Below are 25584 nucleotides of genomic sequence, written 5' to 3'. Positions count from 1 at the left end.
ATCTTCCGCACTGCCAATTATCATCAACCCAATGTGCGACAAAGTTGAACATTTCCGGTGGCTTGTATTGCATAAATTGAGTGTGTACTTATTTTTTTTTTCTGTTTGGTTACCCCTGTTCATATTTTTCCTATTGGCTGAATAAATTATGCTGATCACAGCCGAGAATGTTTATTTTTTAGCGTTACACACGTATCAAGGACTAGCAGTCAGTGATGCAATAAATATCCTACAGTCTGTCAGAGTGCTTCGCAAGAGGCATTCCTAGCATGTTGAGTGGCTGTTCCATGTGATCTTTGAATGCCTTCACAAACTCGGCCGCACTTTCCTCGGTAACGACCCGTGCGTCGTACGACAGTGTGGCAGCCATGGCGTGTCGTGGCTTTCCATCGCAGCCAGGCACCAGCGCGGATCCTCCTATGGCCAGTATGGATGCCTGCGGAGGGTTGATCACTGCACTGAACTGCGAGATGCCGAACATGCCCAAGTTTGAGATGGAAAACGAGCCCCCTTCGAACTCGCTCGGCTTCAGTTTGCCCTCGCGCGCTCGGCCGGCCAGTTCTTTGACGGTGGCGGCGATTTCCTCGATGCCCCTAACATCCGCGGATCTCACGATGGGCGTGATTAGGCCGGTGTCGGTAGCCACTGCGATGGAGATGTCGATGTCGGACAAGAGTTGGACGCTTTCGTGTTTCCACGTAGCATTCACGGCGGGCACTCGATGCAAGGCCATCGCTGCCGCTTTGATGATGAAATCGTTCACAGACACCTTGACTCCCTCGGCCAGGTACTTCTTTCGCGTCTCGAGCGTTTCGTCGATGTCGCACACGACGTTCATATAACTGTGGGGGATCGTCGTCTTCGAAAGGGTCAGCCGCTTGGCGATCGCACGTCGCATGTTGGTCAACGGCACGTCCTCGTACTCCAACGTCTGGCTAGCCTGAGTAAGCGACGGCTCGGGAGGAGTTGTTCCAGAGACGCCTTTGGAGGACACATACCGAGCGACGTCCGCCTTGAGCAGTACGTTATGGGGACCTGTAGCCGGCACGTCCTCCGCTTTCAGCCCGTACATGTTTAAGAGGTGCTTCACAGCCGGACCAACCATGGACGCCCTTGCGCGCGCCGGCTTCGGTTGGGAAGCTGCCGGTTGGGCAGCGGCAGCCGGCATACTGCCGGCGGCCGTTTCCTCGGGGACGTCGACATCTTTCCAGTCCTGTCCTTCCTCGACCATGAGTCCGATGAGCGTGTTGAGCGGCTGCACTCCGGAGTCTGCGTGTTTGAGAATCTTGGCGAGGACACCCGAGTCTTCGACTTCGTAGGCGACGACCGCCTTGTCGGTCTGAATCTCGCAGAGAACGTCTCCCGGCTGGACGGTGTCACCTTCGCTCTTGAGCCACTTGATGATCGTGCCTTCTGTCATGGTGGGCGACAGCGCGGGCATGCGAAGCTCGATGCCTTTGACGCCCAACACGTACGCTGTCTGATGGACATTGTGCCGCGGTATATGGCGTGACACCGACCGTAGTTTGGCGAGCAGCCGAAATGTTTGGACGAGACGGCTGCATTTCCCCAAGGGCGCCATCATAGCGACCGCAGCCGTCCAGTGTAGGCGCACCGTTTCGCGACTAGCGCCAAACGCAGAGTTTCGCTTTCGTATTTCAGCAAACTCTATTTTTTTGTTTTTTTTGACAACATATGTTTCCACCAGCGGCTCCTCTTTATTAAAAAGCTAGAGGAGTCGCTAGTTTATACCATAGAGTTTATATAATATAGTGAAAGAAGCGTGACTAGAGTCAAGAGTTCTTCAATGTTCTTTTCAATCACACGAATTGCGAAACTCCCCATGCATAGAGTTTTATACAATAACCTAGAGAGGAAACTGGCGCTCTTTATCAACCATGGAGTGTTAGAATATACTGGCTAGTGTGCTGAGCGCGCGCTTTGGCGTGGCCACCGCGCTGATGCCTTCCCACAGTCACCGCATGGCGGCGCTGCGACTCGCTAAGGTCTAGAGTCACTGGAAAAATTTCAGAGTATCGCATCTGTTTTCCGCGCGCCGCCGCCGACGCGATTGGCTTACTCGCATCACGTGACCTTTCGCCGCCATATCCCTTCCAAGCGCTTTGGGTGCAGGCGCGTTCAATGCAGAGCGTGGCCGGACATTTAGCAGTACCACGGTCCCCAGAAGTACTTCGTCGCTTTTTTTAAACGCGTCATGCAGACAGGGGCGTAAGCAGACATTTTTTTCGGTGGGTGGGGGGGAGGGTCACGGGCCCGGTGTGCCACCCCCTGGCTACGCCACTGCATGCAGATGCCAGAAGAGAGTAGCTCACCATCAATCGAACGTTACTGGTGAGCTACTCTGGGAATCTTGTTTGCCGTGTGGGAAAAATTAATGTCAAAGAGCGCCGTTCTACGTGGCTGCATATTTCGCCTGAACGAATTCGCCCCCCTCGAATAACACTCCTTCCTGCAGTGAACTACACTAACTTTACTTGAGCGATGGGAGACCTTGTTATCCAGCCCCGCCCTACCGACTCAGCTTGCACAGACGGACAGGGGCCAGGAGCTGCTAGATACATACGGGTCCCGAAACTAGGGAACCGCCCCGTCTGGTGCCTGCGTGCACTACCAGCACAGTTGGGCTTAACAAAAGTTGATTCATCATCACATTAACTTTACTTTTTTTTTCGGTTCGCTATGGTCAGCGATATTGAAAACTACATACCTTTCTATTTGCTCGGCTTTCATATCTCGATCCGTTGAACAGATTACACATGCTATCCGAGTTATAAGCGTATCACGCACGAGAGCGAAATCGAAGATTTAATAAAATAATAACTGTTTACTGGTACACCTTGAAGGCAATTTTGGCATGATCATTTGGCACTGCACGAAACAGAAGCGTGGAATTCTGTTGATAAACTTGGTATAAGGCAATATTATCAAGCGTATTTTTAAATTTGTTGCAAAAAAATGCTGCTAATGCTGTATTGCGCCGAGCGTACCCTTAAAATACTGTATAATTGGTGAGAAATGGTCACAGCAAAAAAAAAAAAAGAGCAGATCCCACGCATTGAGGGAGTCGATTTTACGCGAGCCCTAGGTCTACATACTGTATTGCAGTAGCATGCGCTTTAGAAATTCCGGGATGTGCTATTTCTGATCAAAAGAACACAAAGCACCGTGCCGAGGAAGTTTTGATAAGAGTGCATTATGAAAAAAATGTGCAGCAGTGCAGAAACCGAACCCCAGCTGTTTACGCGCTGGCAACGCCAAAAAAAGAACTGTTTGTCGGAACACAGCAAAATATTTGCAAATTCATTGCAACATTGGGAATATTAAGGAGACAAGAAATAGGAAATCAAACAATTAAGTAGTGATGTCAATCATTTTTGATGGCCTATTTTCTACGTATCGCAAGATGCACCTTACCTACCGCACGCCGATTCGCCCGTGCGTTCGGCTGCTGGCGTTCCGAATCAAGACGTCGCGCACAACTTCCAATTACCGTACACACACAACGTCTATTACACATATCAACCAGTTGAACAGCCAGCACGGTGCGCAAGCAAGCTATGCGTCAGCGATCAATCGAAGGACGCAATGCTGAATGTTTTCGATGTTGTTCGATAACGTTCTCGAGTGCAGTAAACCTGGAACACCGACTGCAAAGCTAGCGCAAAGAGTCTAGATTCACCAAATGTCGAAGTAATTGGCATCTCGCACGATGTCACTGCACTAATGCAATTATGTTTACAGCTCCGGACCCAGCGAACACGCCCGGGCGTAACACGAAAAGAGACCGATGAAGCCATGAAGAGAGTTCGCGAGCACATGGCAACATTCGCCGTACGTTTCATTAGTTACACCGCTAACCGCGCAGTCGATCCATACCTGTCGATGGCTCGAAATCACTTCTAATATCCTCTTGAAGAAACACACACACATAATGCCGTTCTGCCGAGCGTAACACGGCACTGAGGCTAAAAGATCGGACACTTCTCAACACACGCTAGCAACGCGCCGGACGGTCTGGAAGGGACATGGCCGCCGCCACCAAATGTTGCCCGCGTGCAGCCTACCTTTGCGGTACTCTGATTTTCCAGTGACTCTACTAAGGTCCATCGCGCGTCGGTGGCTCCTGCGCTTGCGGTTGCGTAGCACGGCGCTTTCTGCTGCGAATACAGTGTTCTTCGTTCCTTTTAACACACTCGACAGAACACTCGATCGCAAGAAGGAAATCTTAGCGGCACATTACTGCCCGCAGAGAATCCTCAACTGATTGGGCACTACAAAATGAAGGTTTCACACGTACCTCACGGTCGTCTGCTAGCTTTCGAGACACTGTGCTTCACCACCAAAGCGAAGTAGAAAAGTCACAATTAATATACTACGATACACCCAACTTGCCAGTTGAAAACAATCAGCCAAGGTTGACACGTTAGGTGCAAGCAATCGTGTCGTAAGGATGGCTCACGGCAATTTCGATCGCGATCAAGTCCGACTCGGATTCTTCGCTGCTACACGTGAACATTCGCTGGCGATAGCAGGGTGCTTTGAAGGGCCAGTTAGTACATCTTATTCTGTTCAGCGCGAAGACGGGACGAAGGCTAAGGAACAGCGCTTGTGTTGTTTGTTATCCTTAGCCTTCATCCCGTTTTCGCGCTGTTTTCAACGCAGCGATTTTACTCGAAGTCGATCCAGCCAACTGCAATTCGCACCGCTCAGTCGTGGTCAAATTTATTATATTAGCGGCGCATCGCACTCGGTATGATGCACCATCATGGATTTGAAGAGTGTATTATGCGCCGAGGTAGTCGGATCGGTGGCTACGATAATTCTTGCGAGCAGATATTTGACTCGGTGCAGGTCGCAGTAATCGCAAATTCCCGCGTAACGCTGGTATTACACAAATACACTAATATTTCTTGCAGACATTATAACACTAGTTTTTGCACACTGTTCGCTTTCTCAAGCAGGATGAACATTGCACACTCAGTGCTGCAGATATCAACATAAGCCCCATACTCTCGGATCGGTTGTTTCGGTGTTTCTGCAGTTCAGCTGTGGCTACTGCATTGTTGTATCTACATGAGCAAGTCTGTAGTTAACAGAGCATCGTTTATACGCAAATGTAGGGTGGGGTGGGGTCACTTTCACTGTTCTGCGTTTTCCAGCATGACATCCGTATTTTCTAGACCACATGCCATGAACACAAGCCAGTCTGAATAGGATTCACTACTCATGCATTTTATCTGAAAGGTACTACTGACTTCACAAAAAAACAAAAACAAAAAAAAAACAGTACGAATGTGTCTGGAGCTTGAATATTTCATTTTAACAGAAGGAAAGATAAGTGCAAATAAACCGAACAAGGGTCATTAGTCAAGATCGACATCTCAATTAGATAATTTCTTTAGTCTAGCATTGTGATTAGCTGAAATATTGCCTGAAAAAATCAAGTGCAAGGCACCTTTGTGAATATGGGCTTTTGTTTTTAACCGCAATGAACTAACAGTTTAAGGCGCGATGAGACTTCCTTTGGTAAAAAAAAAAAATTCAATTTTGGGATTTCAAAATTACCTGATACAACATTTCTTTATCTTTCAGATATCACATTTGGGTACTCACAGTTTCAAAAAGAATTTTAGGTCCTTTTTGTTTGACACATTGAGAGGTAATGCTCGCGTACCCCTACGTTATTTCTGCGTTTTTCTCAAAAGAACATTTTTGTAGTTTCTGTACCTTTTTCTCGAGAACTAGTGGGCTTAGAAAACAAAAATTTCCACGTGTTAACTAATGGCATTTACATAACTGGCACTAGAAGCTGTAGCCTATGCGCATTTGTATTTTTTAGTATAAAAATCAGTCATAAGTGGCAATTTTCATAAATCAACAAACGTAAGAAAACATAACAAATATAGTTTTTGTTGTACGCTCACAATTTTAGTTCCACTTCTGTAAAGCGTTAGTAGCTACCTTTATGCAAAATTGCAATGGTCTGCAGCTGGCAGATCTTATTTAAAAAGTACATTAGTAGAAAAACAAACACAAATAAAAAATACTAAACAATTTCAAACCATTTTTGAGCTTTACTGCAACCTGCATCCACCTTAAGATACCTCGCAAATTTTAGTCATAGCTTTCATTACCACTGCTGTACAGCCAAGCTTTGAAACTCACTTTCGAAGTTTCACCCCACCTTAATAACTGAGAATATAATCTGAGTTTCACTATGAAAAATCCCACTGTTCCACAACTTAACCATCAACTTATCAAACATAAGTAATGTTCAAAACACACAGCGCACACATAAATGTAAACAAACGCTCAACAGAAGAGACACAATACAAATAGTCATAATACCAGTTCTTAAATCAGCAAAATACAGTGAAAAATGTTAAACGGGCAGGGAAATACTCAAACAACTGCTTAATACAAACATATTAGTGAAAAACCCGATCTGTACTTCAACAGAAAATGTGATAGCCACTCCGACACAGCGGAACGAAGCATGTTTTCTGCCTGCCCTGATGCTTCTCCCGTTGCATCATTACTCTTTGCAGTTCTCATTTACTCGTGCGTACACAAAGGACAGCGCAAACACGATAAAAGCAGCGCAGACGTCTCCAAGACAAATTCGGACACGAGACACTAAAGCTGCGGAGGCCAAACCGGCGCGCGGCCTACACCCAGCTACACCTTTGCGACAAGCGTCGCCGCCTGCCGGCGAAAGTTGGAAGGCATCACCAGCCCTGCCACCTCCTCCCACAGGAAACCCCCTCCGCTCAGCACACTAGCCAGTATATTCTAGGCACTATATTTAAATAAAACTTGCTGGAGTGGAGGCCGCCTATACTTACCAATGGGCCGCAGTGAAGCCGCGCCGCGCGCGCGGCGGCCATCTTGCCATAGGCAAGAAACGGGAGCCAAAGCGCGCCCGCCGCGCTGACCGCGTCTTTCCGCCGTGGTTTTTAATGGTTATAATGGCGAACATTAAGGGAGAAGTTGTCAAGAATAAGAAGCGAAATCGCAGATAAGAATGCGGTCAGTTTTATTCTGTTTCTTTTGGCGTTTTCCTTGCAAGCATGCACACCGAAGGGCCTGTATCACTGTTTTTTTTTTTAAATAATTATCCTCGTAAGAGCAGATTTCACTTCTCGGCATTCATTTTCCTGTTTATTTCGTTCGTCATGTGACGGAGTCTTATGCATATATGGAGTTCGGCCACTTTCTTTGAGCGGAATATAAATGTGGGTCCAAAGCACCACACTCGATATGCTCATCGAGAAGGATATATATTCGTCAAGGCTTGAAAGCCATCTCTTTTTTCAAGACAAGCTCAAAAGCTCCAAAAATAATAGTTTTGGCTTTGCATGGACGTGCTTCAAGGGCATTCAGCTTCCAGTCGACACTATTTCAATAGATACAGCTTTTTCGATACTATTTCGTAGGCTCGGCTGCTCTCTCTTACCCTGTCAATGAATCAATTAAAAATGCCCAAGTGGCATAAGTCATAAGTTTAAGCCAACGAGCATAGTCTCTCATCATGTATTCCAGTCCCAAAGTCCGCATATCTAACCGTTTAGTGACTTTAGTCACAATCTCAACATATTTTCTCATTTGTCATCAACAATCAAAGTACAGTAGAGTTTTTTGTGCGGCATTGGGCTAGCTTTTTCGAGACAGTGACTCATCTGTGAAGCCAGCATTTCCTTTGATGGAATTCTGTCCACCGTTCTCGTATAGAGCGCTCTGCTGACAGTGCGCGATTAAACTTCGTGCGTACATACTCGTAAGCTGATGGAGAATAGAAGTGCAGCGTTAACGCAAACGCCCGCAGCACGGATGGAATACGTGTCTTTCTGGTCTTTTCGTGCCCTAGGGTTTGCTGTATGTATGGGGGAAGGCTGCAGTGAACATCGCCCTGCCCCAGACATGAGCTTTTGATCCTTGATCTCCTTTATTATCGCTTGAGGATCGAGCCTCGCTCTTTTTGGTTAGTGTGCAATTTTTCTGCTGCAGAATTTTCATCTTGAACTGTTTTATCTCTTCTTGGAAAAGATGAAGCATTTCTTCGTAATGATGCCGTATAGGTGATGCAACTGTCACATCTTCAACAACTTTTTTCAATTTGAACGCATCTAACGGCCGGAGTACCCCTGGGCGATCGGTTAGGTCGCTTTATTTGCAGCTAGAAAGAGCACTGCACAGTTCAGACCCGCTGGTTTTACTCGCTGCACTGCATAAAGCAAAATACAAATATAAAGAAAAAATGCACGAATGTAAGAAAAAACAGGTCCTTGTATATTGCCCAAATGACGTTACTTAACCTCGTAGTTGCGAGCTACCCTTTTATAGCACGAACAGGGCAACCGATAACGAAATCTCGCCTATTTATATAATTTCAATGAATAGCAAGCGGTGCGTTATTTTCCTATTCGCGCTTCGCACCAGTGGTATCAACAAGCCAGGGGCGTAGCCAGAAATTTTTTTCGGGGGGGGTTCAACCATACTTTATGTATGTTCGTGCGTGCGTTTGTATGTGTGCGTGCCTATATACGCAAGCAAAATTGAAAAATTTCGGGGGGGGGGGTTTGAACCCCCCCAACCCCCCCCCCCCCCTTGGCTACGCCCCTGCAACAAGCACAAGAATGTGTATCACTGGGTTTTGCAAGTGTTTTACGAATGCGTCAAGCACAGCTAGTCGAAGAACTCCCAGGTCGCAGCCTAGTCCAGTCGAAACAATTCGGCGAAAAGTGCCTCTAACATATGCGATCGCCGTCTTTTGGCTGCCAGACTTCCCGTCAAACAGCCTGCCCCGACGTGCTTCGAACGTTTGAGTCCTTACGAAACCGGTTAGGAAAAAAGAATGACCGTCAGATGTGAAATTACAGACAGATTGCGGGCTGTCAGCATATGTTCCGGCATATAGAGAAGTTTTCATCGAGCTCGAAATGTTCTGCTTACAACTGAAACTTCATCCCAGAGTACCTTTTCACTCGATTTATACAGCCGTACGCAACGCACAATGTATCCAACAGCGTCCGGACGCCACCACGCCAGAGAACAGCTAGAACATCTATGCGGCCGCTGCAGCATGCGTTGCGGAAGGCGCGCTTTCTGCCTATGGCAAGATGGCGGCACGCGGCTTCAGCTGAGGGGCGCCTCCTCCACTCCAGCAAATTTTATTTTAACCTCCTTGAGTGTTCCTCTCTCCATGCACCACACCGGTAACACCGGCTACAAAATCCAAAGCCACACATCATCATCAATTCTCACGTCTTGACATAGTCGCGGGCATCGCGGGCGTCTGCGTGCATCATACATGCATTTGCATGTGAAAGTTTAGGCAGATAAAAGCGAAGTTTAAGTCATTATTTCTGTATTTTGTCAGTGCCTGCGGTGGCTATGCCTTCAGTACTTTTGGCTGACTCAATCGCTGTTGAGCTGGGCGGTAAGCTTTCATTCTCCTAGTGAATTTTCTTAATTGTTTGACATGCGAAACTGGTTACGTCCTTCTGCAGAAGGACAACCGTGCAGGTCTTCTCCGTGTGTGCATTGTGTATAACAGTCAACTCCCTGCATTTTTATTTTCTCAGCCAGCCAGCCGTGGCCCGACGATGCTAAGGTATTGCAGTCTTTCGAAAGTAAGCCATTGATTGTTTTTTTTGTTTAAATCTTAAGCCACCGTTTCCAAGGTCGTCCCGTGTGCAATAATTGTCTGTGGTCTTCCTTGGACGTACGTGTGAAAAAAAAAAAGAGTCTCAGGTACTTCTACCTGAGAGTACGAGTTCCCTGGGCGTCCAGACATTCCTTCGGATGGCCGGCCTCGACCACGAGGTGGAAATGCGCCCCAACGTCGAGAGCATTTCGCCTTCTGGTAATGGAAACGGACGCGTGCACAAGTTACGATGACGCAGCTCGTTTTCTTTCTAGGCAATGTGCCGGTGCTCAAGTGCGGGCCATTCGTCATTGCCGAGATGGACCCCATTGTCGCATTTGTCAATACAAAGGTAAGGGTATGCAAACATTGCAAGTTTCAACTAGTCATTGTTAGTTTTGAGTGACTTCATTACTGCGTGAAAACCCAACTCCGGTTATTTTTGACCATGCCAAAGTAATGGTGCTCCTGTGTTCCTTAGACGCTCCTGTCACGAGCCCCTTATTATAATTACTCTGTAAATTCGAAAATAAGCAAAATTCATTTTAAGCAGTGCCAGAAAACACGGACAAGGAAAAACACATTGGGCCTTTATGCTTACGAGACATACTGATGTTGGCTGTTGTAGTGCTCCTGCTGTGCAGAGGCGTCCACTTCTACCTTGAACACCACACCATGCGACCAGCGCTCCGCGGAGCGCCTCTGGCGGGCGCTTGGGGAACTAGCGCACAAGCGCAGTGACAGCTGTAGGTGGGGCCTTCGCCGCGTCGGCTGCTAGAGCGCGGCGGCTCCTCCGAATCACGCTTGTTTTGCAGTAAAGCTAACTTCGCTCTTGCTATGCGCACGTAAATCGAGAGTCAGGCACGGTTCTCGAGAAGCGCAGTGACTGTGCCTCGGTCTGTCCAGTTTTTGCTCCTTGTTTTCTTTGTTTTCTGCATGTGATCCCACAAGTAATAAACCATGGTCCCTGCATGAGTAAAATCTCCAAGCCACACTGGCACTCCCACAACAACTCAGCTGCTTTGTGCCGAACAGCTTGAATATTCCGGCGACTAACACAATTGTTCGCATCAGCTGAAACTTTGGCTAAGTTTGACTGCACTGCGAATGCTAAGTGAAAAGCTAAGTTTGACTGCACTGCGAATGGAAGGCTTACTGAAAGCTTTCCGCGTTGAGCTAAAATTTTGAGCCAAGAAAGATATAAAGCGATAAGCGGGCCTTGGGTCGCCTAGTCATAACACAGGAGAGAAGCTTCATTCAGCGCCTGCTTCCAGAAGTAAAGATTTGACAGCGGCGCTTCTTTGGTGCACTGATTGGCTGATATGAGTTCAGCTGAATACTCGATTCGAATGCTTCTTAATTTGGCTGCATGAATGGTGCGAAGAAACACGTTTGCAAAGGAGCAGCAAATTAGGGCGGCGTATTGGCGAAATAGATTCTCTAGCGCATGTGCTGGCAAGACCCGAATGTTATGCAACTTCTCTGAACTTGAAAAACTGCCAACATCCTTTCGTTTTCAGATGACTAACCAATCGAAACTTTCAACCATTTAAAGCTGTTATGTCAGACCTTACAATGTATTTACCGCCCATTCTGCGGCGCCTAACTTTTAGGCGGACCAAGAACAATCGCGAGAGCAGCGATAACATTCTGGTAGGGCACAAAGCTGCTGAGTAGCTTAGTTGTGGGAGTTCCGGCGCGGCTTGGAAATTTTACTCATGCACGGGCCAAGGCTTATTACTTGTGAGATCGCATGCAGAAAAGAAAGGAAACACTAGGAGCAAAAGATTGACGGAACAAGGCGCAGTCGCTGCACTTCTCGAGAACCGTGCCGGATTCTCAATTTGCGTGCACAGAGCAAGAGCGAAGGCAGCTTCACCGCAAAGCAAGCGCGATTTGGCGGAGCCGCCACGCGTTAGCAGACGATTCGACGAAGGCCCCACCTACAGCTGTCACTGCGCTTGCACGCTTATTCCTCAAGCGCCCGCGAGAGGCGCCCCGCGGAGCGCCGGCCACACGGTGCGGTGTTCAAGGTGGAAGTGGACGCCTCTGTACATGCTGACCATGTACAGGTTTGTCCACTCTTGGGTGAAGACGGCCGAGCGTGGCTATGCACACGAAGCGCCAGTGCATCTACAGCAAAGCAGCAGCTGTAGCAGACAACACAAAGCGATGCCACAGTGTGAAGACGAGCAATATGCTGGGTTTCTTCAGCAAGACCACTGAGCACTCACTGTGAAAGTCTAACAGTAATATTGTGTCAGTGCAACTTAGTGGTGGACGTGCATAAACGAGATTAAAAGGACTGCAATACATTGTCTCATGCTTTGCAGTATTACAAACATGGGGGATGAAGTCGAGAACGTGTTCCCACCATTTGTGATTGGAAGATGTCGACCATGCATCGAAGCGAGGTAGCGCAGGTCCATGATAGGCGCTTTGTGTTGTCACTACAGCTGCTGCTTTGCTGTAGATGCACTGGCACTTCGTGTGCATAGCCACGCTTGGCCGTCTTCATCCAAGAGTGGACAAACCTGTACATGGTCAGCATGTTAGCTCTATTCTTACGCTCTGTTACCATGCCAATTGTCTGAAGGTGATGTGGCATTGAATGGCAGACCTGCAGATTGCAGAAGCCAAGCAAGAACTAATGACCACGGTCACTAATGATGACATTGGGGAGACTGTGCCGAAGGATGATGAATCGAAGCATGAACATTGCAATGCACACAGCCATGGAAGATGGTATGGCTGCTGTTTATGCATAATTGTTCTGGTAGGCAACATATACGATCAACCATTGGTTGTCACTGGATGATCGTGAAGCTGGTGGCATAGGTTGAAGAAGACCTGGTGATGCGGTCATAGGGCACCTGTGGAGTTGACATTGTTTGCATCTGGTGACGTAGTGCTTAACTGTGTCCTGCATTCTTTCTCACTAAATATGGCCCCCGACAGACAAAATAGAACTGCAGAGCTTTCAAAGTTAATCAGTAGGTGTAAGGTAACCAAGATAAGAGGGTATAATATGGAGAGAATTGAACATGCTCTAAAGAACGGACGAAGCCTAAAAGTGGCGAAGAGAAAACTGGGTACAGGCAAAAACAAGATGTATGCACTCAGAGACATGGAAGGCAATGTCACTGAGGGGTTCTACAGAGATCTGTACGGTCTGGGACAACCAGGACAATAATGTAAGAAGCCCAGAGGAATTAGTCATTCCACAAGTAATGGCAGGGCAAGTAAAGGAAGTCTTGTACGAAATTCAGAGAGGCAAAGTTGCTGGTGAGGATCAGATTGCATGAGATCTATTGAAAGACGTTGCTAGAAAAACTGGCCACCCTGTATACAAAGCGTATCTTTATGGTGAAGGTACCAGAATCTTGGAAGAATGCTAACATCACCCTAATAAATAAGAAAGGGGATGTCAAGGACTTCAAAAATGACAGGCTGCCCAGCTTACTGTCCGTTGTCTACAAGCTATTTGCCAAGATGATAGCTAATAGAATTAGGATTACCTTACAAGTCGATCAACCAAAGGATCAAGCAGGATTTCGTGCAGGCTACTGGACAAACAAACAGGTGATGAAATTCGTGGAATAGTATGACCAACCCCTATTATAGATTGAGAAAGCATTTGGTTTGGTCGAAATCTTGGCAGTCGTGCAGGCATTACGGAATCAGGACGTCCACAAACCAGATATAAAAATACTGGAAGAAATCTACAGCAGCTCCACAGCCACCATAGTCCTCCACAAAGAAAGTGATCAAATTCCAATAAAGAAGGATGTAAGGAAGACAGACACGATATTCCCAATGCTATTCGCCGCGTGCTTACAGGGGGTTTTCAGGGCCCTAGATTGAGAAGGGTTAGGGATACGAGCTAATGGAGAGCGCCTCAGTAACCTGCAATTTGCTGATGACATTGCCTTGATGAGTGACATGGGGGACGAATTGCAAATCATGATTACTAAATTGGACAAGGATGCAGAGGGTTAAGTGGGCAGCAAGCACAGGATCCGGTTGATTGGCGAAACATGGGGGAGGTCTTTGCCCTGCAGGCCGATGATGATGATTGGTCTAGATGTCTGTTGCTGGGTCTGCAGAAACCATGCTGCAGATGGTTTCTGCAGCATGGCCTGGTAATCTTGTAAATATTTCTTTTGTTGTATTTTCATGTTATCTTTGGCTGCACATCTTTCACATGTATCATCGATGTTTTAAAAGTCTAATCTCGCACTTATGTGCCTGTGTGCGTTGCTTCTTGTTTCCCATATTTTTACCTGTACTGCTTCGTAAATAAATAATTTGTTGGAAGTTAGTGCTGTGTCCGCGTTGCACCTCTTGTGTTCCTGTCCCTTCTGTGCACGATAGGTGTTAAGATGGAATACCAACATGCCCAAGCTCACATTCTTTCATGATTATTGAAGCTATGCTGCATTGTATATGTTTTCTTCTTGCGCTTTGTATTACGAGATAGGGACGAGACAGGGATTACAGGACAGGTGGTGTGCACCACCTGTCCTGTCCAAGCTTCATCACAAAACAGCGCACCCACACAAAGACGAAAAGAAAAGAAACCGATGATACGAGCGCTGTCTATCAACGCTCGTTGATAGTCGGCACTCGCATCGTCTGTTTCTTTTTTTTTTCATCTTCGTGTGAGTGTGCTGTTTTGTGATGATGATTTAGTTCCTAACAGCCACTATGTAGCCTGAAGATTTTCTTTTCTGCGAAGACCCATAACAATAACATTCCTTTTAGAAACATGGTGAGTGTTGTGTAGGGCAGGAGCGCGGCGTAACCCGCGGCGGGCCGACGGAGAGGCCGAACGACGGGAGGGCGCGCGGAGTGACGACGCAGAGACCAAGCTTCGGCGAGACTGACGGGAGACTGCTCTCCCGCGTTTATTGCAGGCGGTTTTAAGGAGCGAGAAGAAAGGCTATTGGTCCGCGAGGCACGGGTCACATGACCGGCATGGCCACGCCGGATTGGTGGTAGCACAGAGGCATGGCAGAGACCCAGCTCCCCCCAGTAGCATGAATAGAAAGCACAACAGCACTGGTGTCTCAGCATGGCACCAGGGGTCGCACGACACAACATCGTCCCGCCCTGGGAAGAATTGCATCCTTATACAATTGTAACTGTGGTACATCAGGAACCACTAAAAAAATTCACATTCAAGTTCCGATAAAGATGGCACCTGCAATACGCAGAAGTTCAGTCCTAGATGTTACACACACACAAAAAAAAGTCACTTCACCATACCAACACAAGTGCCAGCTTGCACTATTCACGAAAAGTTCACACAAACGCACAGACCTCTGCGGCTATACTGCGGGCCTCTTAAGGCAGTATAGCCCCAGAAGACGCGGACTACTTTAGTCTGTGATGTAGTCCTTCAAGTGGGCTGGGGGCTTGCGCGTCCGCTGTGGGCGACGTGACCCAGGCCCTGCAGGAAGACTTTGAGAGTTGCGGCTGTCGGGAGCCGACTTTGAAGACCCGTCCCCATCTCTCCCAGAAGAACTTGGCGGATTGTGGCTGCCATGAGCCAACTCTGAAGACCCATTCCCATCACTCCCAGGCAAAAAACTTTGTGGGCTGCGGCTGTCTTGAGCCGACTTTGAAGACCCATTCCCATCTCTTCCCTCCCCCGTGTTGGAATTTGGTGCATTTACTGTAGGTGAGGAGGAACACCCAGGACTTTCCTCCTGAAGTCCCAATGGTTGATCCTGGGTCGCAGGCATCGGAGTGTGCACTTCAGCTGGTGCGCCGTCGCACTGGACAGCCGGGGCACTAGGAATGGATTGCCGAGGCAACAGCTCTGTATTGGAAGTAGAGGGAAGATTACCCAAGTCATCGTAACAAGACAGGAGATCTGCATCAGTGATGGGCTCAGAATGAGGCATTAACGGAAGGGATGCTGTAGCTACATGTGGAACGAGCGTTAACTTTGAAGCATTCCACTTCCTGCCATCGCTGAGGAGGAATGTGGACGGATTGACTTGTTGTAGGACTGTAAGGGGTTTGCTGAACCTGAATGGACTTTTCGTATGTAGCTTAACCTTTACCTTGTCGCCTACTTTAATCAGAGTTTGTTTGGCACCCTTGCGCACATCTACATAGGACTTAGTATTCTGCTGCTTTTGCTGAACCTTTTCACGAAGTGCTGCAGGAGAGGTTTGTGGCAAACCCGGAAGCTTATGTTTACTGATGTCTAAGGTTGATCGCGGTTGGCGACCGTGAAGCAGAACAGCTGGTGAACAACCAGTAGTAGAATGAGGAGTGATCCTGTAAGACCCTAAGAACTCTGTAGTGCTCTGAATGACATCTTTCTGTTGCAGTTTAGCTACCTGAATGTGTTCCTTGAGAACACGGTTAAATCTCTCTATTAGCCCGTTTGCCTGCGGGTAATAGTTGGATGAGAAGTGATGGACAATGCCTCTTTCCTTTAAGAAATCGTGAAATTCTCTGGACGTAAACTGGGGTCCATTATCTGTAACTAAGGTTTCAGGGAGACCTTCACGGCTGAAAGCAGCATTGAGCAGCTTAATGACGTCTTGCGTCGTGATTGAATTGGTAAAAAGGACTTCAGGCCACTTAGAATAATAATCCATTAAGGTGATAGCATATGTAGGGTTAGGAGCTGTACGCAGAGGACCTATGATGTCCATACCTAACTGCTGCCATGGCTGCTCAGGCCACTGTACTGGCTGAAATGGAGGTACTGTAGTTTTAGCTGACTTATCAGCGAGCTGGCAGATGTGACATTGCCTTACAAACTCTTCCACACACCTATTCATGTGAGGCCACCAATAGCGCTCACGTAGCAGCTGCTTAGTGCGAACAATACCCTGATGCGACTCATGGGCTAACTGCAAGAAAGTCTGTATTAGGACATTTGGAATAACTACACGTTCGCCCCGCATCAGGAGTCCGTCAACGAAAGAAAGCTCTTCCTGTACGTGGGAGTAGGACATCAGTGCTGTGTCTAGAGTTTTTTTTTGGGGCCATCCTCGAGTTACGTAGTGAATGACCCGTTGCAATGCTTCATCAGACGCAGTAGCTGCCTGAACAGTCTGCTTGTCGACTACAGTGGTTACAAGGGAGACAATCTCCTCGTCCTGAACAGTAGAACTATCATTTTGTAATGGAAGCCTCGACAATGCATCAGCCACACGGTTCTCAGACCCTTTGCAGTACTCTATGTGGAAGTTGTAATACATTAGCCTGGCCGACCACCTGGAGATACGGAGAGGACGTCTGCCCGAGTTACCTGCCGCTAGCAGGGCAACTACTGCCTGGTGATCCGTCCTGAGCGTGAAACGCCTTCCCCACAGATAGATGTGCCACCTCTCACATGCAAATAGACATGCTAATGCTTCTCTCTCGCCCACAGAGTACTTTCGTTCTGCAGGAGTTAAGGTCCTAGATGCAAAGGCGATGGTGTGTAACTGAGAACCGACAAGTTGCTGTAACACTGCACCCAGACCAACATCAGAAGCATCTGTCGTAACAACCACCGGTAATGAAGGATCAAACATTTTTACGACAGGAGCACATGCAAGGCGAGCTTTCACTTGTTCAAAGCTGCGTTGCGCATCTTCTGACCAAGAAAATTGTTGGCCCTGTCTGAGCATGTTGCGGAGTGGCTCAACGAGGTCTGCGTAGTGGTGAAGGAATTTTGCGTAATACCCTGTAAGGCCAAGGAAGGACTGAAGGGTTTTCAGGCACGTAGGAGGAGGAGCATTAAGGATTGCCCGAACTTTGCTTTCCATGGGCGATATACCCTCTGCAGAAATTTTATGCCCCAGGAACGTTAACTCCTTCACCGCAAAAATGCATTTCTGGTTCAGTTTCATGCCACTCTGCGCAATGCAGGTTAACACTTTCTTCAAATTCGCATCATGCTCAGACTTTGAGCTTCCCCATACTAGTATGTCGTCCAAGTAACACGCAACATTGTTACAGCCTTGCAAGATACTAGACATCATTCTTTGAAATACCGCAGGTGCGGAGGCTAGACCAAAGCATACTCTTTTAAAACGAAACAATCCTTCATGTGTGGAAGAAGAAGAAGAAGCCGAACAGTGCGGACGTGGAAACATCGGCTTCCGCTATCTTCAATGACTGTGCGAGGTTTTTCACCTCAACCCACCGTCAATTTCACGCCAACGAACGCAGCAGGTTACACGGATTCCGTGGACACCGGATTTATTTCGGTGGGTAGGCTCTTTCTCCATATTTTGCCTTCCGAAGTGCCAACCACGCCGCAGCCTCGCTAACCTTGACGGGCTAAGCCTAGCTCCGGCGACCCAAGGCGGGTAGGCCTAGGCCTAACCCGCAAGTTTCCCCCGTTCACCATGGAAATCGTAGACGGCGAAGCAATTTCGCCTGAAGAAGCGAATGGACCGGGCTGGATTACGGCCTACAACCGTAAACCAAGCAAGAGCAAAGCTAAGCAATCTCAAGACGCAAGACCCGCAAGTACACGAGGCAGACGAAGGAACGGCGGCCGCACCACCGGACCGAGAGGCGCGTATGAACGCCTCGTCGCCACCTCGAGACTCCCTCAACTACCGAGGGACACATACCGCATCATCGTCAGGCCCCGAGACGGCCTCAACGTGGCTAAAATCACACCGGTGCAGTTTGAGCAATCCCTGGCAATGGCCGCAGCCCTGGCTCCTCAGGACCTCACGGAAGACTCAATTTGCCCTAACGTAACCCAGAACATTTTCGTCGTGTGTACCCCTAGCGAACGAAACGCACGAGCCTATACCACGGTACAGCAACTCCGCCTGCGAGACACCTTGTACCGAGTTGCGGTATACCCGGCTCCACCTGACGACACCTGCAAAGGCGTCATCCGAGGCATCGACCTCGACCTCAACGATAACCAGCTCCGAGAACTGATCGTCACAAAACGCAACCCCAGTGCTCTGGAGGTGAAACGCATCAAGAACACCCCAGCCGTGACCATCCTATTCCAAGGAATGCAAGTTCCCAATTATGTGTACTGCGGGGCGAGCATAATTCGATGCACGCTTTTCCGCAGGCACACGGAGGTTTGTTACAACTGCGGCAGCCTCGGCCATCGCGCAGACGTTTGTCCCAACCCCAACACAACATGGTGCCGGACGTGTGGGCTCAAAACCCCACCCGAGAACCACCAGTGTAAGCCCCACTGCACCCTTTGCGGCGGACCGCACCCCACCGCCGACAAGGACTGCAAGCGCAAGTTTCAAGTTCCGTACATCGTGCGACAACGACGGCGCCGACGTCGTCAACGTGGCCGTAGCCGCTCCCGGGGACCGAGCGGAGCCAGCTCCCGCAACTCCAGCGCCACCTCGAGCACCTCCGCGGCATCCAGGAGAAGCCGCTCCGTCACACCGGCAGCGAGACGTCGCAGCGCCCTCCACAGCCGCTCCCGCTCCAGGGGACGCTCCCCCTCCCATCAGGCCGGGCTGACATGGGCGGATCGAGTCCAAGGGAAGCAACAATCGCAACGGAGCCCACCACCAACTAAACAGGTAACGCGGCCTTCATTGCCAGAGCATGAAAGCGAGATAGTCACAACCCTACGCCAAGAACTAGCAGGCCTTCGGGCCACCATACAACAGCTCACCACGCAACTAAATGATGCGAGGCAACAGATACAAACTCTCACAGCCCCTAAACCTGTACCCTCACCCTCGGTAGACGTTAGCAAACCCAAGCGCAGAGCCCCCTCACTCTCAGAAACGGTCAGTGGTGACAGCGACACATCACAAGACACTCTAAACGAAATCCTCCGTCTCACACGAGAAAACAACGAAAGTATCCACACCTTGTCACGCCGGGTAGAAGCACTAGAGCAAAAAGCCACCATAAAAGCTAAACACAAAGCGAAACAAGCACTTCCTACGGATCCAACGGCACACCTGCCTGGGCCAGCTACTCTAATCTAATCACCATGGCTTCCACAACCCAAGACACCCTAGAAATTTGGCAGTGGAATTGCGCTAGCTACGCGAAACGCAAAACCCCACTGCAGCAGTACATTAAAGCTCAACCCAAAAAGCCTCACGTAATACTACTGCAGGAAACCTTATGTGACAAGCTCACACTATCGGGTTACCACCCCATCTCACAACGACGGGAGACCAAGAGAGGCATAGCCACACTCATCAGTAAGAAATTCGCTTTCATTGAACACGACGTGTTACCCACCCGCAGCCGCCTAGAGGCGATACTCATCGAACTCATACCAAACCGATTATTAAAACAAAGCGTTTTCGTTCTCAACGTTTACAGCTCCCCGTCGGAGTATCGACAGTCCTTCCACGCGCTCTTAACAAAAGCCACAACCCACGCGCGAAACTCTCCGCTCATCATAGCGGGAGACTTCAACGCCCCCCACCCGTCATGGGGTTACCCCCAGGCAACGGCCAAGGGCACTAACCTCACGCGAGCAATAGACGACCTGTCCCTCACACTAATTACAGATCACCGATTCCCTACGAGACTAGGCACGTCGGTACGCCGCGACACTACACCTGACTTAGCATTCACCCGTAACGTCACAGGCCATACCTGGACCAATACGCAGGAGAACCTGGGCAGCGATCACTTCATCATACGCACCGAACTACCCAACGCAACAGCCCCACCCCGTACATTCACGCTAACGGACTGGGATGCCTTCCGCACCCTCCGCAAAAACAACACAACCGCATACAACACATTCACCGAACTACTGTCCTCACTCCAGGAAGACGTAGCCAAAACAACGAAAACCATACAAATAGAGCTCGACGTCCCGAGGATGGACCCACACCTCGCACACATGCTCGAGGCAAAAGCATCATTACTTGCACGCTGGAAAACACAACGACTCAACAGACGCTTACGCAAACGCATAGCAATACTAAACCGAGACATCACCCAATACTGCACGGAGCTCACACGACTCCAATGGCACGAACTCTGCTCAGCGGTCGACGGCCGCATGCGAACGGGAGGTAAATGGAACCTCCTAAAACACATGCTCGACGACCGCCAAACAAAAGACAACCAGAGTCACGCCATAGACCGTCTCCTTCACTCGCACAAAAAGACGGGAGGAACGGAGACAACCTTCCTTGAGGAAATCGCCAAACGACACCTTCCTCTACACACCGCACACCCCACCGACTACCCCCAAATAGAATGTGTAACAATACCCGAACTCGATGACCCCTTCACGGAGTCTGAAATTCGGGAAGCCTTGCACAACCTCAACAGTAGATCGGCCCCTGGTCCCGACAGGGTAACCAACCGCCTGTTGCGAAACTTAGATGACCAAGCCATCACACTACTCACGAAAGACATAAACCACATGTGGGAAACCGGCCACGTGCCTGAACAATGGCGCACGGCCACGGTGGTCTTCCTCCCAAAGCCTGGCAAACCACTCAACTTTGACAATATACGCCCCATCTCCCTAACCTCATGTATAGGTAAAGCAGCTGAACATGCTATCCTTAATCGCATATCGCGCTACATAGAGGACCACGAACTCTTTCCATTCAACATGGTAGGGTTCCGACCACACCTCTCAACACAAGACGTCATGTTACTGCTAAAGAAGCACATCTTCGACTCAAAAACGAGAGATGTCCGCGGCATCCTCGCCCTAGACCTCACCAAAGCATTCGACACCGTTTCCCACCGCTTCATACTGGAATCCATTGCCAGCCTTGGCCTCGGTAAAAGATTCCAGGCATACGTCCGTTCTTTCCTGCAAGACAGGAAAGCTCAACTACGAGTATCGCAACTCACATCCGACACATACACATTAGGTCCCAACGGGACACCACAAGGGGCAGTCATTTCGCCCCTTCTTTTCAACATAGTAATGAAGGGACTGTCTGACAAACTCCGCGACATCCCCAACATAAACCATGCTCTTTACGCGGACGACATCACCATCTGGTGCCCGGGAGGTTCCCTGGCGGAAGTAGAGCAAGCCCTTCAAACCGCTCTCGATATCACAGAAGCCTACCTACAAAACACCGGACTGAGACTGTCACCCACGAAATCCGAATTGCTACTGTACCGGCCATCTCGCCAAGGCGTTCGTAATCTAACCCCTTTACACGAGCTTCCCATAGCACTACAAGCCAAAGACGGGCAACGAATACCCCGCGTTGACTCCATACGCATTCTCGGCCTCCTAGTCGAGGCCACCGGGTGCCATGCACGTACAATAACACATATCACAACTAAAACGGAAAACATGCTCCGACTGATCCAGCGAGTCTCGGGTCGCAGGCAAGGTCTCGGTGAGGCCAACCTCCTGCGCATATACCACGCGTTCTTAATGAGCCACATCAATTACGTCGCCTCTGCCCACAACTGGACAAAAGTGGAAAAGACTAAGCTGAACACACTCATGCGCAAAAGCATTAAACAAGTCCTCGGCCTACCCCAAAACACGAGTACCTCCCGTCTCGACCAACTAGGTATGCACAACGACATCGATGAAGTGATCGAGGCCCAGACCACAGCCCAAGTGGTCCGCCTCTCCTCCTCCAAGGCAGGCCGTCGACTACTAAACGAAGCCGGCATGTCCTCACACCCCTACCTTGAACGCGCAGTAACCCTCCCGAGAGATGTCCGAGAAACCTACATGGTAACCCCATTCCCGCGAAACGTCCACCCACACCACAATAAAGGCAGACGCCTGGCCCGCGCTCGCGCTATCCTCGACCGTACCGCCGCGAATCGCGGCTCTACCGTATTCGTCGATGCGGCGCAATACGGCAACTCCTCCACCTTTGCACTCGCAGTAGTAGATGGCGATGGAGCCCTACGCTCAGCCGCTTCGGTTAGGCTAGCAACGAGCGCCATAGCCGAGCAGGTCGCCATAGCTTTAGCGATGACCGACCCCTCGCACACTAGCGTCTTCACTGACTCTCGCGCCGCCATTCGGGCTTACGAAACCGGCAACATCGCGCGTGAAGCAGCCCACATCTTACAAATACGAAAGCACACGGGTTCGCACTGCCTCTCTTGGTTCCCTGCCCACATGGGCAAAGACGTCCATTCCCAACAACCCAACCTCAACGAAACGGCTCATGACCGAGCGCGAGAGCTCACCCGCCGCGACGATCAATCAGCCACCGAAGAGCTGGGCCCAGACATACAGTTTAACGACCCCTTACTAACCTTCCACGAAATCACCTCTCACTACCGCAACAACAGATGCCAATACCCATTACCACACACAAAGCTCGAACGTGCGCAAGCGGTAGCCTTTCGAATGCTACAAACAAGATCGTACCTATCACGGGGCCGACTGAGCCATTATAACACAGAAATCACTCCCCAATGCCCAGATTGCAGACAACTCTATTGTTCACTCTCGCACATGCTATGGCAATGTCCCGCGTTACCTCAGGGACCTCTCACCAGTGAGTCCGACTGGGAAGAGGCACTCAGGAGCTCCGAGCTCCACCAACAACTCAAGGCAGTCCAGAGGGCCCAAGAACTGGCGGAACGCCATCACGTTCCCGCCCCGACTCGGGCGTCGCCTACGGTAGCGGCTGCTAGGGTGTCCCCCCTGGATCCCCCGGCGGCCTAAACTCCTCAGGACCGATGAATAAAGTTCTTGACTGACTGACTGACTTCATGTGTAATGAACGTAGTTAAATCTCTACTAGATTCCTCTAGGAGCAGTTGGTGGTATGCTGATGCTAAGTCCAATTTTGAAAAGTGTGACGCACCATTCAACATTTGAAGCAGTTCATCCACATGGGGCAGTGGGAACCCGTCGACGACGATGGCCTTGTTCGGTTCTCTCAGATCGACGCATAGGCGGATGTCCCCGTCCTTCTTACGGACGACCACGAGTGGCGACACCCATTCGGATGCCGACACCCGCTCGATGACGTCGTTGTCCTCGAGTCGACGCAGCTCGCAACCATAGAAAGCTCGCCCCGGACAGCCTGAACATCAAGTTTGAGTTTTTCAAAACCATCACTCAAGAATTGCACAGATCTTTGAAGACTAGACCGAACTTCTCCGTTCGAGGTACTGATACGAGCAACGTCAGACTTAATGTCTGACGCAAATGAATCTAACTTAGTTACCAACTCTGTCAATATTTAACAACTTCCTTTATGCTGCCCGGTTGCTTCTCAGACATAGCTTTCGCAAAATCGTTCAAGCCACATGAATTCATTTCTCTGATCGACTCAAGTTTGGCAATAGAAAGGCACAACTCAGCAGGAAAACAGAAAAGCAGTCACAAAATAAATCTCAGCGCAAGTTCTTGCATCATTGGATAGCACGTTAATTTTATGTTGCTGGCAGTCAACGAAAACAGACCATGCCTCCGAGGTGCAAACAGACCCTTTGTTTTTCGAGTAAAAGTAAATGTAACGTAAGTTGTGAATTAGCAGGCCGGTTATGGAGTTTTCCAGTGTCAGCATGTTAGAGTATGCCTGCCTCCATGCAAGAAGTGACTCAGTGTCTGCTCTTTTATGAACTTGTATTAGGGCGTGGCCTGCACGTGTGTGTGTTTTGACAGCATTCATTCAGACAAATGCAGTGTTGCAGTTGTGATGTGGCTTTACAAAGCCTCTGACAATACCCGTTTTGAGACACTCTTGTCTTGACAATGTGCCTTGAGTTTGCACAACTTCTAGCGTAAAGTGGAAGTTTGTTAAAGGGACACTAAAGAGCAAAACGATTTTTCTCGCATTAATAAAGTAGTCTTCCACGATACCAAAAACACCATGCTTGCTGCGAGAAGACGCTTGATAAGCGAGAAAACGTGCAAAAAGAAAATACAGATGGCGACGCTGTTGTGTAGGGCAGGAGCGCGGCGTAACCCGCGGCGGGCCGACGGAGAGGCCGAACGACAGGAGGGCGCGCGGAGTGACGACGCAGAGACCAAGCTTCGGCGAGACTGACGGGAGACTGCTCTCCCGCGTTTATTGCAGGCGGTTTTAAGGAGGGAGAAGAAAGGCTATTGGTCATCGAGGCACGGGTCACATGACCGGCATGGCCACGCCGGATTGGTGGTAGCACAGAGGCATGGCAGAGACCCAGCTCCCCCCAGTAGCATGAATAGAAAGCACAACAGCACTGGTGTCTCAGCATGGCACCAGGGGTCGCACGACACAACAGTGAGCAAAGGGGGCAGCAAATTTTTATGGAAGAATCTGAAGACACTTGTGATTACTGATCCTTTCCGTGGGGGGAACTCTGAAGATGACGCTGATTTCATGAAGCACAATAAGGGCACATGAGTAGCAGTGATGGAAGTGCTGTTCCAATTGCTCCAAACTGCTCCAAAGAAAAAATGCTGCTCCATGTTGCTCCAAAGTGTAATATTGTTAGTAACTGCTCCGAACCTGCTCCATAATGGTGCTGGGAAACTGAAAACAGAGAACTTTAACCATGTGACCATCCAGCGAGCCTAAACCAGGGTGTCTACCGACCGGGAAATCTCAGGGATTTTGGGTAGGTCTGGAAATACTCGGGGAAAACTCAGGCAAATTGTGCTCCCATCAGGGAAAATCCACAGAAACCTTAATGAAAGGGAACGAAAGTCGCGGTAACGCCGGCTCGAGGTTTTGTGAGCGCATTTTTCAAATCGAACGGCCGCTGCGGCTGCGGGGAAAGTGCGCACTTTGATGCTGCTCTCGCCTTCGGGGCGGTGGAGTGGGAGAGAATCCGGCTAATGCATGGCATGCGGGAACCATGGCACATCGTATTGCGCAATGTTTTCAGAGTGTTCTGTGACTACGCCGTGTAGTTCTGTATTCTTTGTCTGGCGTGCTGTGCGTTAGTGCCCGATATGGTGTTTTTGTTATCGCCGCGTGCCAAGTAACAAACATGATTAGTTGCAGAGGCGGCAACAGTGTGGTCACCATAATCCATAATCA

At 49.3% G+C, this 25584-nt stretch overlaps 2 protein-coding genes across 3 annotated transcripts in view; one reads left to right on the top strand and one right to left on the bottom strand.

Annotated features, from left to right (window-relative positions):
- Positions 1–213: 213 nt before the first annotated feature.
- On the bottom strand, positions 214–1615 carry LOC119394518 (pyruvate dehydrogenase protein X component). Its single transcript, XM_037661842.2, has one exon. It carries the CDS (start codon positions 1583–1585, stop codon positions 230–232), a length of 1356 nt encoding a protein of 451 aa, XP_037517770.1. The 5' UTR covers positions 1586–1615; the 3' UTR covers positions 214–229.
- A 7660-nt stretch (positions 1616–9275) lies between these two features.
- Positions 9276–25584, top strand: part of LOC119394517 (metaxin-2) — an 85038-nt gene continuing 68729 nt past the window's right edge. For both annotated transcript variants that reach the window (XM_049415805.1, XM_037661841.2), the window contains exons 1-4: positions 9276–9460; positions 9606–9653; positions 9767–9886; positions 9943–10019. In XM_049415805.1, the coding sequence (XP_049271762.1) occupies positions 9415–9460; positions 9606–9653; positions 9767–9886; positions 9943–10019 (291 nt within the window). In that variant the 5' untranslated portion in view covers positions 9276–9414. The remainder of the gene's footprint in view (positions 9461–9605; positions 9654–9766; positions 9887–9942; positions 10020–25584) is intronic.

The sequence above is a fragment of the Rhipicephalus sanguineus genome, chromosome 5 (genome assembly GCF_013339695.2).
Source record: "Rhipicephalus sanguineus isolate Rsan-2018 chromosome 5, BIME_Rsan_1.4, whole genome shotgun sequence".
In the NCBI taxonomy this organism is placed as follows: Eukaryota; Metazoa; Arthropoda; class Arachnida; order Ixodida; family Ixodidae; genus Rhipicephalus; species Rhipicephalus sanguineus.
This window is presented reverse-complemented; position numbering and strand designations above follow the sequence as displayed.

What these genes read in the sequence shown, in the direction of transcription:
- LOC119394518 (XM_037661842.2), bottom strand. Translation starts at nt 1,585, where the DNA reads ATGATGGCGCCCTTGGGGAAATGCAGCCGTCTCGTCCAAACATTTCGG.